At 39.4% G+C, this 14,785-nt stretch overlaps 1 protein-coding gene across 4 annotated transcripts in view; it reads left to right on the plus strand.

Moving 5' to 3' along the window:
- ftcdnl1 (formiminotransferase cyclodeaminase N-terminal like 1) overlaps nt 1–14,395 on the plus strand; it is a 57,670-nt gene extending 43,275 nt beyond the window's left edge. For 3 of the 4 annotated variants that reach the window (XM_072578917.1, XM_072578915.1, XM_072578918.1), the window contains exons 2-6: nt 2,725–2,847; nt 2,951–3,046; nt 6,280–6,435; nt 7,139–7,330; nt 11,193–14,395. In XM_072578917.1, the coding sequence (XP_072435018.1) occupies nt 2,733–2,847; nt 2,951–3,046; nt 6,280–6,435; nt 7,139–7,330; nt 11,193–11,632 (999 nt within the window). In that variant the 5' untranslated portion in view covers nt 2,725–2,732 and the 3' untranslated portion in view covers nt 11,633–14,395. Of the gene's footprint in view, nt 1–2,427; nt 2,449–2,724; nt 2,848–2,950; nt 3,047–6,279; nt 6,436–7,138; nt 7,331–11,192 lie in introns of those variants that run through there. The other variant, XM_072578916.1, reaches the window with a different exon arrangement.
- Nucleotides 14,396–14,785: the final 390 nt, after the last annotated feature.

The raw sequence follows: 14,785 nt of genomic DNA on the forward strand, positions 1-14,785 counted from the left end.
CTAAAATATGGTCAACCCAAGCACAGATCCTTAATGTCTTGCTGCCTGCTGCTGTGTTCTCACCTCCATCTATTGTGGTGAAGTGGTCTGTACTGTGATAGCTGCTGTTTCCCCTTTAAATCAAACTCCCTTCTTGCAAGTCATGCTTACTGCCTGCACCTATTGCCAGGAATTGAATGGTGATCTCAATCTCAGGGCATTTAAACTTCTGCTCTTCCAAGATCGGGCCACATGTCCATTTCCAAGAAGGTGCAGGACCAGGATTTGGAATATCTGACAATATTGGGATGCTGGCCTCAGGACAAAAATCCAGCCCAGGGATCCAATGAGATACTATCTTTTGGAGCTTGAAGTGGCAGTAGCAGTGATGTGAGAAGTTAGCAGTAGTATTCAGGTGGCAAGCTCTCTCCTCCAAATAATACAGTGATAAACATGAAAAAGCAGCAGTTCTTCCTCTCTATAAACTTCAATGTCATTTTAGTCAAAATTCAGCTTTCACACTGCGGGTCTTGCTCTAACCATGGGCAATAGCTTGGGAGATTGATACTCATATCAATTGAATTTAGGTTCCATCTCAAACCTTAGTTCCAAATGAACATTGTTATGATTCCAGACATGATCACCAGCTTTGTGTTATGATCTGGCTAGAGCAAACTTGCTCAGAGAGTAAAGCCACAAGGTATGAGGGTTTCAAACAATCACCAGGACTTTTCTATGCAAGTTAAAACAATAATACAATCTACAACATGTGTACAGATTATTTCTAAACCCTGAACTAACATAGTAGACATGTGTAATATACTATGATCGAATACTACATAGTGCATAAATAGCTGATGCAATCAAGAAAGGTTTCAACAGTTTGTTTCCACAACTCTCTCCGAATATTATTGCTGCAGAGGTTCGTCAAATCCCATTAGACTTCACAAGGAATTGTAACTCTGTACTTTTGCTGATCTGACCTTGAAACCCCCATTCAAGGAGTGTTTATCATACCTGCTTCAGTCACAGCACTTGTTCTAGTTGATTACTGTCCTGTCTGGGTCAATACTCCCCTTGGTTCTGAAAACTTCACTCCAAGACCAATTCACCAGCACTATTCCAGCTTTACACTAATAGCTAGCTTTACCAAGTTAGATGTGTCCCTGCGTTTTCCTTGAGATCTAATCTTGCTCAGTTGTATGTCATAAATTCGACATTTGGATGGGTATATGAATAGGAAGGGTTTGGAGGGATATGGGCTGGGTGCTGGCAGGTGGGACTAGATTGGGTTGGGATATCTGGTCGACATGGACGGGTTGGACCGAAGGGTCTGTTTCCATGCTGTACATCTCTATGACTCTATGACTCTTAAGGTTTTTCAACCCCCTCATTCTCAGTTGTATTGGCCTCTTACTGGCACCCAGCTTCAAGTGAACCGCCGCAACTCTGACTGCAACGCCTAGCTGCCTAATCATTCCTGGAACATGGCCTGAGGTCTGATGGTACAGAGATATCCAACTCCCCTTCGGAATTAACCCCCTGAATCTTATACAGAATCTACATATCCTGTTGCGTTTCTTGCAGAGCAGCTAAAATCAATACAGAATCTAACATGGAAGATACTATTTGTCTCCTTTACAACCTGCTGACCTTCAGTCCTTGTCTGTAATGTTTTGGAGTGCTCTTCCATGACACACATTCACACTATTATTGCTAATGACCTATTGAAAACCTTGCATTAAGCCCTTCCCCTGTTGTTGGCAGAATTAAAGGTAGTGTAAAAATTTTGGAATGGAGTGTGGTCTGAAAGTTACAGTTCTTCAAGAATGCTGGCTTCTGCAGCGCAATTTAACACACAGGAAATGCATTTCATCACAACATGGCAGCATTTCCTTTCATTGCACTACAACAACATTAGCTTGCATGGAGGCAAGACAACAGACAATAAAGTGACTGTTCAATGACTTTCTAATCCGTTTTCAAGTACCAGTTTTCATTTTTCCAAAGGTTGTAGTTAAGCCCCTGCTAATCAAGGTGAAAAGTTTCTGTGCTCATAAAACATAACAACCCTATATGTTAATTAGGAAATCTAATCATTTAATTTATAGCTTTGACATTTATCATTGTTTCTTGAATATGTATAAATAGAGTAGTGCAGTCATTAAATGTTATTTCTGTAAATGTACAATAGAGCTGCCTTTTACAATACTGCAGTATTAAAGCTTATCTTGTGGCACCTTCACCTTTTCTGTTTTCTTCAAAAATGTGGGCTTGTAACTACTTGGTTGCAATCTTGGCAGACTTAGCAACTACAAGCAGCAGTGATTATATCTTTCAGTTCTGATGAAAGTTCATTGACCTGAAATAACTCTGGATTCCTTTCCGTGGAAACTGCCTCATCTGCTGAGCGTTACAGCATTGTTTTCATTTATATCCCTAGTGTTTGTGACTGTCAACTTTCATGGAGTAAGATTACACCCATTTACACTGTCATTGCTTATTTTATTAGTACTTGTATAGCTAGGTTTCAACTACACATTGTTTAAAATAAACCTGGCAACCTATCACCTGGTAGGTGCTTCTGTGTTAGTCTGAACTTGATGATTGTTCAATGTTGTTGTAGAGCATTAGTTGAAGGGGGCTGCCAGTCAGTCACTCTCTGTCAATAGGATAATTAAAAATACCAAAAAGGAAACTCTATTAATAATGGATTAAAAAAATGAGACTTATGTTCTTGTTCAGGCTAAAATATGGCATCCTCAAGGCTGAGTCTCCGTTTGGCTGTCTGTTTGTTGAACATTTCTGAAGCTAGGCAGCAAGACATTGTGGAAAGGATTGCTAAAGCTGCCCTCTGTAATAAGGCAGGTATGTGTTCATTTATTATGTGGTCATTTTTTTTTGCTAAAGCTATGAGAAAAAGTATAACTACCTGAAATACTGGTGTGACATTTTTGTTCTTTGATTGCAGGTCAGAAGCAAACACAAACATCTGTGCTGAACATATTTTCAGATTATGACTATAACAGATCTGTCTTAACTCTTGCTGCCCCAGTTGAAACATTAGGTAAGATTACACTACAAATGTGCTTGCTCTTAAAAGTGCAATTTCTATCAATCCAAAAGCATTTGAAACATTTCTTGCTCCACAGGCCAGTATTTTTTGCATACTCAGAGCCCAAGTTCAAACTTCAGGCTTGACTGATACTCAGTTTCCGTTCCGTAATGGTTACTGTGTTTTGTATTTAAATGATAGGCCATTGAGTGGAATGTTAGTTGCTTGTGAGATAATTTATTGTGTTGGTGGGATGCAGAAAATAAAGACTTGGCAGGTCCAGTTGCCTCGCATAGCAAGTGCTAATGTTGCCTCACATGGCGTGGTGTATGTAGATATTAGAGAACACTTACATTCCCACATTTTTGTGGGACAATTTCAGACAAGTATTGAGGGATGGTAAAGGTGGATCAGCAAAGATTAATTGACAAACTCATCTCAGACACCACTCAATATTAAAGTAACCATGTTTAGCTAGTTCCAGAGATGGATAGTACAGGCGATAGAATAGTATTGGATTGTTGCTGCTTCACTCGTAATGAAAATTTCTTGACAAACTTTTACACTGTTAATAAATGACGTATCTATAACATAACAACTTAGAAGTAAGTAAGAGAAAATGACCCCTGAATTAAATCCAGGCTTATACTGCCGCATCCCACCACTGGCTAGCAGGATTCCCCAATTGAAAACTTGTTGAGTTGGAGGGAAGTTTGTAAGTGCTAATGTTCCCAGGTAGCTGCTGACCTTCTAGGCAGTGAAGATAATAGGTTAGGAAAATGCTGTCACAGAAGGCATAGTGAGTTGCTGCAGCACACCTTGCAGATGGTACGCAATGAAGAAATAGTGCACAGTGGTGGAAGGAGTGAATGCTTAAGATGGTAGATGTGTTGCCAATCAAGTTGGCAGCTTTGTCCTAGGTGGTGTCCAGTTTGAGTGTTGTTGGCGTTGCACTCATCCAAGTAAGTGAGTGATATCACATTTCTAGCATGTGCCTTATAGACAATGGAAAGCTTTCAGAGAGAGATCCATTCCGAACAGAATTTGCAGCTTTTGATATTCTTGTGACAGAATATCGCGTTGAACAGATGTTCCTCCATGCGGGACTGTCTCAAACAGGAGATCATAGATATAAAGTGTAGGTTCAAAACTGAGATGAGGAGATACCTCTTCTCTCAGAGAGTTATGAATCTGTGGAACTCTACTGTGTTCAGTAGAGGCTGAATCAATCAAAAGATTTGAGGAAGAAATAAATATGTTTCTGATGAAAATTGGGTTAAAGGGCTACAGGGAGCAGTTAGGAAAATGGAGTTAAGACTAGGATAAGATCAGTCATGATCATGTTAAGTCACAGGGCAGACTCGAAGAGCTGAATTGCCTACCACCATTCCTAATTCCTATGTACCTATATTTATATAACTAGTGTTTCTGTTGGGCTTCTGTTCAGCAGTGAACTGCAGCATGTTGATGGTGGAAGATTCAATGATGGCAATATCATTGAATATCAAGGGAGGTAGTTAGACTCCCTCTTTGGTGATAGTTATTTCCTTACAGTTGGTGTGTGCAAATATTATTTAATCTTAGTTGTAGTGCACTATTGGGGACAGATTGCTTACTTATCACCTTGCTGAGGGAAAGGTATTTGAGGTAGGCTGAGGTGCTAGGAAATGTATTACATCAAACTAATGAAGGTTAAAAAAGATACAAAACACGGCATGATAGAATTGATAATAGCCACAGGGTCCGGCAATTACATTGCTAATCGTTGATTATGGGGAAATAAGTGGCATTGTGCTATTTTCTGTTATAAGAATAATTTCACTTGAGACAAAGAAAATTAGATTGCTTAATTTACAGACAAGATCTTTTGTTTATTGTTTCCCTAGCCTCAGCCAATGTGTGACAGCTAATGAACTTTATGTACATCATCAAAGTCACATTATAAGAGCCCATGGAGTTGGGATGTAGTATAGCGAAGTGAAAAGAGAATTGACCAACTATTGGAAGACAGCTGGGATAAAGGGAGCATTTTCAGGATGACAACCTGTAATTATTGGATTACCACAGGGATCGGTACTGGGGGACACAAATATTTCTGTTATATTAATGACTCGGATGACAAAATGAATGTACTATCACAAAACTTGCAGTGGTCGCAAAAATAGGTAGGAAGACAAGTAGTGAGGATGATATGAAAATTCTACAGAGGATTACAAATGGGCTAAATACTTGGCAGATGGAAATTAATGTGGGAAAATGTGAGCTTATGCAATCTGGCAAGAAGACTAGAAGAGCTGAATATTATTTAAATTGGAATGATTTGAATTATTTGAATTGGAATGTGCAGCACATGGGAATTTGGAGTTCAGATCTAGTCAGATTGCACCTGGAATGGCTGTGAACAGCTTTGGTCCCCTTACTGAAGGAAAAATGACTGTCGTTGGAGATAGCCCAGAGAAGGTTCACTCAATTGATTCCAGGCATGGAGGGATTTCCTTCTGACAGGCTGAGTAGTTGTGCTTGTGCTCATTGGAGTTTATAATAACTAGAGGAGTCCTTATTGATACATACTGATTAATAGAGGGCTTGACAAGGATAGGTATGGAGAGGTTGTTTTTCCCTGTCGGAGATTCTAGGACCAGAAGACGTTATCTCAGAGAAAGAGGGTCACCCAGTTAGGACAGAGATGAAGATTTTCTTTTCTCTGGAAGACTAGTCAGTCTGTGGAATGCTTTACCATAGAAAGCTGTTGAAGCTGGATCATTAAGGATAACGAAGGCTAAGATAGTCAGATTTTTAATCAACAAGGGAATCAAGGTTAATAGAGAAAAGACAGGAGAGTGGCGTTTTGCGGATAATCATGTCAGCTGTGATCTCATTGAATGGCAGAACAGACTCGGCTCGAAGGGCCTACATCTACTCCCGTGTCCTAATATGTGCCACCCTGATTATTTTGCCAAGTTAATACTGACATGGAACTGGCAAAGGGAGGGGAAGTTGCACACAAATTCACAGACATGGTTGTGAGGCTGTGGAAATCTCTTTTATTTCCACAGTTATTCCATATTTGAAAGAAAATGCACTTTCAAAGAAAAATAACACAATATATTCTATGATGTAATACACTCCATTAGATATTTATCTACTGAGTAGGTTTATATTAATATTTCATTCACTGAGCTCATTCATTATACTTTTTTGTAATGTTGAATAGCAACAGGTCTAGAGAATCTTTCTTTTTTTAGGTGATTCTGTTGTGACAGCTTGCACTGAAGCGTATAATTTGATTGATATGGAACACCATGATGGCATTCATCCTTGTCTTGGGAGCGTGGATCTTGTTCCTATTTACCCTCTATCAGAGTCGGTTAGTCTGGAAGAATGTGGCAAAGTGGCTTGTGGTAGGTTTACTGCAGAGTTCATTTCATTTCATTTGTGCTTGAACAAAAACAAATTGTGTTTATACCGTACCTTTAGCGTAAATTGGCCCAAAGCACATCACAGCAACATTATTAAAGCAAAATTTAACACTGAGCTATCTAAGAAGACACTAGACCAAAAACTGAGTCAAATATCTAGGTTTTAAGGAGTTCTTAACGGATGAAAGAGCAGCATTGAGGTTCAGGGAAGGAATTCAGACTTATGGCCTTCGCTGCTATAGGCATTGTCATTAATGGTGTAGTGATTAAAATTAGGGAAGCCCAAAAGTCTAGAATTAGGTGAGGAAAGTGCTATTGTTATGATCCTCTTAGAGACCATCGAATGTTAAGATATTTAAATTTCAAGTGAATGACAAGAAGGAATTGTACAACTCGATTTCAAATATTATGAAACAAAAACAGAAAGCACTGGAGAAAGTGACAAAGAGTCACCGAACATCAAACATTAACTCTGCTTTTTTTCCACAAATGCTGTCAGGACTGATTTTGTGTTTTTATTTCAGATGCAGGAGATCTGCAGTTCTTTGTTTTATTCAAATTTTATACATATTATGAACACCTGAAAGCAACATTGGCTAAATATTACTTAGTAGGTAACAAGTACTTCGAACCTTCGGCCCTGTAAATTGAGGATTCCTTAACCCTTTGTACCTCCTCCTTCCAGACATTGCAGAGACATTATCCCATGATGTACCAGGTTGCAGTATCTTTCGTTTTGGATATGCAGATCAACCTCTCAAACGAAATCTCATCCAACGTAGGAAAGAGGTGAACTGGTATAAGAGTAGTAATTTGAATGTGAATGAAATAAAGCCAGATGTTGGAGCAGTGATTTCTCCTAGATATGGTTTGACAGGTTAGTGTTGTGTAATATACCCTAAAACTATATAATGGAAATTAATGCCTGTCTATAGGTTGTGTTGGAATATCTAGGCTCTCAAACGCATTGTCACTTTGTTCATTTCTGTCAATTCACTTTTGTGTTATTCCTGAACATACTCATCTTAATTAATTTTAATCATGTTACGAAACTGTTCCAGAGCAGGTGGGATTTGAACCCTGATGTTTTGGTTCAGATGTGGCGACAGTACTATTGTACCACAAGACCCTTTAAATTATTACTATTATTTTATTCAACTTGTTTGGAGACGTTATGACAAATTTCTGGGGAAAGTGCGACTTGAACTTTCTGACGTCAAGGTGCGAACACTACCACTACACCTCTTGAACTCCCATATTTATTGTAATTGGAGTCAGTTGTTTCAGCACAACTGTTCCTACAATCCAGGATTTCACTTTAAATCTTCACAAGCCAATTCATGTTGCAATTTTTAGCAACTGATCTCAAAATCCAGCCCATGGCTTTATAGAGATAAAATCAATCAAAGTTTAATTTTTATCTTAAGAATGAGGGATTACCTCCAGTAATTTTAAATTGGTATTCATTTTATTTTCTCATGTAAAGTAGATGATCAATAGTACTGAATATTTATGTACTTCAACTGACAGCCCAGTCCGCCAGCTCATCTGTAGAAAGAGAGGATAGACTAAATGTTTGACAAATGCTGGATTTGACCTCAGTGACCTATTTAGAGTCCAATAGTCCAAGAAATAATGTATTTTCCAATCTGTCCAGTTTCCAATCAGTGCACAATGTATATTTTGATTAATAAGATCACACAGAACATTCATTTCTTTTGAGAAACTCAATGGGGCATTTTGTAGAGAACGTGCAGTTTTGATGCATTTCACAAAATTGAAAGGATCTCCTGATGCAGCGCTTCTGACACCTACCTTGGAAGTTTCTATGTTCAAAGGTGCTCCAGTGCAAGGTGGGTTTGCAGTTTTACCGCCAGCTTCTAATAGCGTCTAAGCATGGAACCATTGGGACTATATATGTCATATTGGATCATGGACAGTTGCCAGTCTATTGAGAAGCTTTTTCAAAAGAGTCCCTGAATCAATCTGATGAAGTGTCATAGCAGACTTAAAACATTGACCGTGTTGCTCTCTCCACAGATGCTGCTAGACCTGCTTAGTTCCCCCCCTTTTTTAAATCTCTCCACTCTGCAGGCACCCTGCTTCTATTCCTGATGAAGGGCTTTTGTCCGAAATGTCGATTTTCCTGCTCCCCGGATGCTGCCTGACCTGCTGTGCTTTTCCAGCATCACTCTAATCTAGACTTTGGTTTCCAGCATCTGCAGTCCTTGTTTTTACCTGCTTAGTTCCCCCACCAATTTCTGTATTTGTTTCTGATTTCTAACATTCTCAGTATTTTTCCCTTATTTGAGTAGTAAAAAATAAATTTGGATTATTTAGTTGCAATAAAAAACATGTTTGGTCATTGTGCTGATTACCCCATTTCAAAGGGCAAAAGAAAACTTTAAAATTTTATCAACTTTAGCCCATATTATCACTCAAGATTTAACTTCCTTACCTGAAATAAACTGAAAAGCCCTGATTTGGACAATTGAATTAGGCTTTACACAATCTCAATGTCATGTTTGACCCTGAAAAAAACTTCCAGCTCCATTTCTGCTCCTTCACCAAGACTTCCTACTTCCCGATCAGTTACACCATGCCTATTCCTGCCTCAGAACATCTGTTATTGAAAACTTCATGTGCATACCTATTTTAATGCCAGACTATTTCAATGTTGTCCTAATTGGCCTCCCATTTTCTGTATTCCATAACCTTCAGATCATCCAAACCCAGTTGTACATGTCTTAACCAAAACCTATTCACCCGCTACCCGTGTTTGGTGACCTATGTTGGTTTGGTAACACCATAGTTTTTAAATGCTTCTCCTTGTTTTCAAATCCCTGTGTGACATGCCCTTCCCCATCTTGTGTGTCCTCTTCTCACCCTCTCGCTGTCTGAGATTTCTGCACTCTAGCAGTTTAGGCCTTGACTATCCTCCATTTTAGTAGCTCCATCATTGGCAGCCATGCCTTCAGTAAACTCTGGAGTTCTCTGCCAAAACCTTTCCACCTCTCTAGCTACCTTTTCTCTTTTATGATGCACCTTAGACTCTACAACCAGTTGTTAAGGAAGTAATAATGGGACACTTGGCAAGTTAAAATACAATCCGTCAGAGTCAGCATGGCTTTATGATGGGTAAATCATGTTTGACAAATTTTCTAGAGTTGTTTGACAATATAACAAGCAATGTGGATAATGGAAATCTGGTAGATATAGTGTATCTGGACTTCCAGAAGGTATTTGATAAGGTGCCTGCGCAAATGATTAATACACAAAGTAAGATCACATGGGGTACGGGTAATTTATTAGCTTGCATGGAGGATTGGCTAACCAACAGGAAGTAGAGAGGGGGGATAAATGGGTCATTTTCTGGTTGGCAAGTCATAAATTTTGGAGTGCAATAGGGTTCAGTCCTCAAACATTAACTATTTACAATCTATATTAATGACTTAGCTACGTGGATAGAGAGTGCTAAAGCTAAATTTGCAAATGGCGTGACAATAGATTGCAGTGAAGAAGTGAGAAATTTATAAATGGATATGAATGCATTAGGTGAATGGTCCAAAATTTGGCAGATGAAGTTTAATGTGGATAAATGTGAGGTTATCTATTTTGATTGAAGGAATAGAAAGGCAACTTAATATCCCAATGGAGAGAAACTTCAGAGTGCTTCAGTGCAGAGGGTGTCCTCATGTGTGAATCGCAGAAAGCTAGTATCCAAGTACAGCAGGAAGCAAGGAAGACAAATTAAATTTTAGCATTTATTGCAAAAGAAATGAAGTATAAATGTGGAGAGGTGTTTCTGCAACTGTTCAAGGTATTAATGAGACTGCATCCAGAATATTGCAAACAATTTTGGTCCCCTTCTTGAAGAAGGATGCAGTTGTATTGGAGGCCATTCAAAGGAGGTTCACTACATTGATTCCTGAGGTAAGGGGCTTATCTAATGGTGACAGGTTGAGCACTTTAGGGCTGTACTCTCTGAAGTTCAGAAGAATGAAAAGAGATCTAATTGAGATATATAAGATGCTAAAGGGGATTGATAAAGTAGATATAAAAGGATATTTCCTTGCATGGGGGCAATCTAGAATATGCGATCATAGTTTTAGGATCAGGTGTAGCAGAGATGACGAGAAATAACTTCTCTCAAAGGGTTATGAATCTGTGCAATTCACTACCTCAAAGTGTGGTGGATGCTGGGATATTGATTGAATTTAAGGAGGAGATAAACAGATTTTTAATTAGTAATGAGTTGAAGGGTTATTGGAGAGCAGGCAGAAAAGTGGAGTTGACAGTGAGATGAGATCAGCCATGATTGTGTAAAATGGCAGATCAGGCTTCAATTGTATACTCCTGCTCCTAGTCATATGTTCTTCAGTTATTAGAATCTACCTTGTTAATCAACCCTTTGTCCTACTACATCCATATGTTGCTTAAAGTCTGCTGATGTTATTGTAAAGCACTTTGTGACATTTTACTTGTGTGCTAAATAACTGCAAGTTATTGTCATTGAAAACCAAACTATGGAACAGATTGTCCTTTCATTTTCACTTGAATACAGCAGAACAGGAATGTAACTACTGTGACACCATCTTGTAGACTACTTCCATAGCCTTGACTTTAAATAGCCCATAAACTTGCTGTACAGGCGATTTTGTGAAAACAAACTCAAACTGATGACAGGTTTTGAAAGATGCCACTCATTTAGAAAGCCATTTTCTTTTCCCTTCTTTCAGGAATTGGTGCCAGCCCGTATGTCTTGAATTGCAACGTGACTATAGACACGCAGGATCTGACCATTGGGCAGCAGATTGCCAGTGCGATCCGGGGAGCAAACGTTGGAGGCCTTTGTGGTGTTCAGGCTATGGCCTTTCCTCATGAGGGCACCGTGGAGATAGCCTGCAATGTTGAGAGCTTTACAGATGAACCGTCATCGTCTCTGACAACAGAACGAAAGGAATATATTTCTTATTTTATTCAAGGGAAAGAGTACCTATACTTCTCTCCAAGATACATAGAGAGGCAGATTAAAAAATTAGCTACCATCCATGGAGTTACCACAGTTGGTACAGCACTGGTTGGATTCACACCTGAACGCTGCAAAAGCTTGGCAGAACGGGCTATTCAGGAAGGATGTGGAGAGTTCTGGAAGAAGCATAAGACCATTACTATGTAGGAAAGGCATAGGTAGGAAAGGCGTTTATGTCATTAAGGAATCATGCTTAAAGTAACAGTGGGCTGGATTTTAGGCTCCCCCCAAACCCTCTGCATGTTTTTCCCAGGGTGGTCATGTAAAGTCAGGTGACTAGCCCACTGTCTTCCCACCCACCCCTCATCAATTTCTGAAAATACGGGGACGGAGCTGGTTTGGAAAAGGTGTCAGTCCACTCTTAGGCCCAATGAGTGCCTTTAGTATCAACTATTGCTCACCCTAGGCCTTTTTAATCCACCTCCACTGCCATAAAGCACCTGACGATGCCAGGTGGAGGCAGCAGTGAAAAGCCATTTACAACTTGGTTGGAAAGGAGGGAAGGAAAGGGGTGCATTATCTGAGAGGTGCCCTTTTCAGCATCAGTGGCACAACCAAGAAAATGTTACCCTGCTTTGTTCCTCTTGGACCTGGTATCCAAAATCCAAACCCCAGGCAGCCCCGCTGTCAGCTCCCAATCTCTCACCTCTCTCGGCTGGAAAACATATAGTTTTTCACTCAGGAGCTACTTATAGTCTCAGTGTTGCCCATTCCTCAATTCCACTGCCATTGGTAGTGCGAGAGCTGCTGGACACTCTGATTGGCTGGAGCTCTTAGAAGTAAGATCCCCTCTCACTGAGGCCTTGTAGAGGATGCTGGAGCCTGTAGTGATGCAGAACGGCCTCATTTAAAGTCATTTGATTTGGAACCATATTTCATTCCAGGAGGTGAGCAGTACCTCCCCAGCTCCTATAAAATCCAGCCCTATATCTGTTACCATGTAAGCAGACTAAATACAGACTAATAACAGACTTCTATACACGGTCATGAATATTTTGTATCTCATAATCTTCTTCCAAGAAAATAATCTGATGTCAATGAATAGAAAGAAATTCTTAGGCACATATGATTAATCGGGCACGTCAAAGAAATTATTGGAAAAGAATTAAGTTCCTGTGAAACAGAAGGCAAACAACTGAATACGCAGATTCTGCCAATGCCCCTGTTAATGTAGATGATGAGATTGTATGAAGATGGTCCTGGATGACAGGTTTATTCATTGATTTACTTTTTTAGGGCATACTTCTGTTCCTTTCCTCACAGCCTTGACTCATATTCTGTTACAGATCTGCAGATATTGAAAGCGAATGCATTTGTGAGTTTGACCTTGTTGAATGCAGAAGGGTTATTTCCCATTGTGGGAGGATCTGGGACCAAAGGATATAATCTCAGAATATGAGATGACCCATTTAAAACAGAAATGAGGAGACATTTCTTCTCGCTTAAGGTAGTGAATCTGTGGAGTTCTTTACTGCAGTGGGCTGTAGAGGTGGGATATTAAATATATTCAAGGCTGAGATAGATAGGTTTTTAATCAGTAAGGGAATTGAGAATTATGGACACAAATCAAGAAAGTGGAGTTGAGGATTATCAAGTCAGCCATGATCTCACTAAATGATGGGTCGAATGGCCTATTTGAACTCCCATGTCTTATGTTCTTATAGACTAAATGCACGGACAGATTCACTAACTATTTGAGGTTTTGCAGCCAAGACCAATCTTACCAAAGGGTGCTGTTTCCATCAGGAGAATAGAGATGGTGTTAGGAATGAGCACTGTGTCTGATAATTGGCCCTCCTTATTTTGCAGGAGTCCTAAGGTCATTTATCGTTGACACACAGGATTCAAACCCAGGTTTGTGTGGATCACTCTGTGGAAAGTGCTTCCTTAATAGGAAAATTTGTTTTCCACGTTTTCAAGATAAGCTTATATCTGATGACACAGTAAGAATTAGGAGCTCTGGAGATAGACATACTCTTGTTCCCAATGAACATAAACTAGCATTATGTTATTTCTGTATGTTGAGGTACAGTGGTAACCTAAGAATTTTCAAGTAGATGGCCAGGTCCATTCTGTAATCCTCCCATTGTTAAAACTTAAAGCCTTTCTTGAAAAGAGGAGCAGTACTATTATTCATCCAAATAGTTCATCTCGGCTATGGCACAGGAAAAATGCCAATTGAAAGAAAGCCACCAAATATTCTGGGGACAAGGATGTCTGCTCTGTGCTGTTTAGCTGTAGTATGAAGCAGAAAGTGGCTGAGCTGTGATTTAGGAAGACCAATTTAGCAGCTTGTGAAGCTGTGTACCAATCACAATCTCATTTGCTGAGCAGGCTAGCCAGAACTACCTGAGGCATACTCTTACAGCCTTTTACTTGCTTCTGGGACAAGAATGGATACACAAACAACTTTGAACTGCTAATCATGGTTAGTATTCCCATCAATACGTAAGAACCCGTTTGACTTCATAGGACTATGGGCTGTTTAAGTATTGATATCTTTAATTTGTATCTCATACATGTTATTGCATGACCTATTATGCTTAATATCTGGAGGAAGGGAGATGAATAAACTTTTCAATTTTTAAGTACATCACATGGCAGGGGAAAAGGGACGACACAAATGAATTACAGAATTTGAAGCAAGTGATGAGGAGAATGAAACCCATGTCATAAAATTTGCAAGGAAAAAGTCAGATCATTCCTTCCCATTCCTCAGTGGCTGCACGTGTTTGTTGCAGACAAGGTGATTTGATTTTTCATTTTGTTTTAGCCATGCATTAGTTGGATGATTAATTAACCAATAAATTCTTATCCAGCCAACCTGCTTCACGGTGTAATGATGCACTGCTCACGTTTCATAATTTTCAATGTGAATATGGCAAGTACGTGTGCAAAGGGTGGGGAAAACAGAAGAACAATTTAAGTATTTGTAAGAATATTGCAAAATGCATCTCGCTATTTGCATAATTCATCACAGTTTGGCTTCCTGGTTGAATAAGTGATGTTCATAATCTGTAGTGCTGTCCAACAGGATTACTTAGAGTTTGAAAAACAATACATGAATGTGCAAGTAAAGTCAATTGTAAATAAAATGGCAGTATTTTCACACTCAGAGTTTCAGTTCAGAAGGTAACCTTGCTCCATCATCTTGATGAAAGCATTAACTTTATTTTGGAGGGTTTTTTTTATGAGTTTCTGAAGATCAGAAGCCAGTAACACCAAGTGTTTGCTTTAAGGGATTCTGAAGCAAGATTAATCTCCCAGTGATTTCACTGGGGATTGTCTAATTGGCTAATC

The sequence above is a fragment of the Chiloscyllium punctatum genome, chromosome 10, assembly GCF_047496795.1.
Source record: "Chiloscyllium punctatum isolate Juve2018m chromosome 10, sChiPun1.3, whole genome shotgun sequence".
Lineage (NCBI taxonomy): Eukaryota > Metazoa > Chordata > Chondrichthyes > Orectolobiformes > Hemiscylliidae > Chiloscyllium > Chiloscyllium punctatum.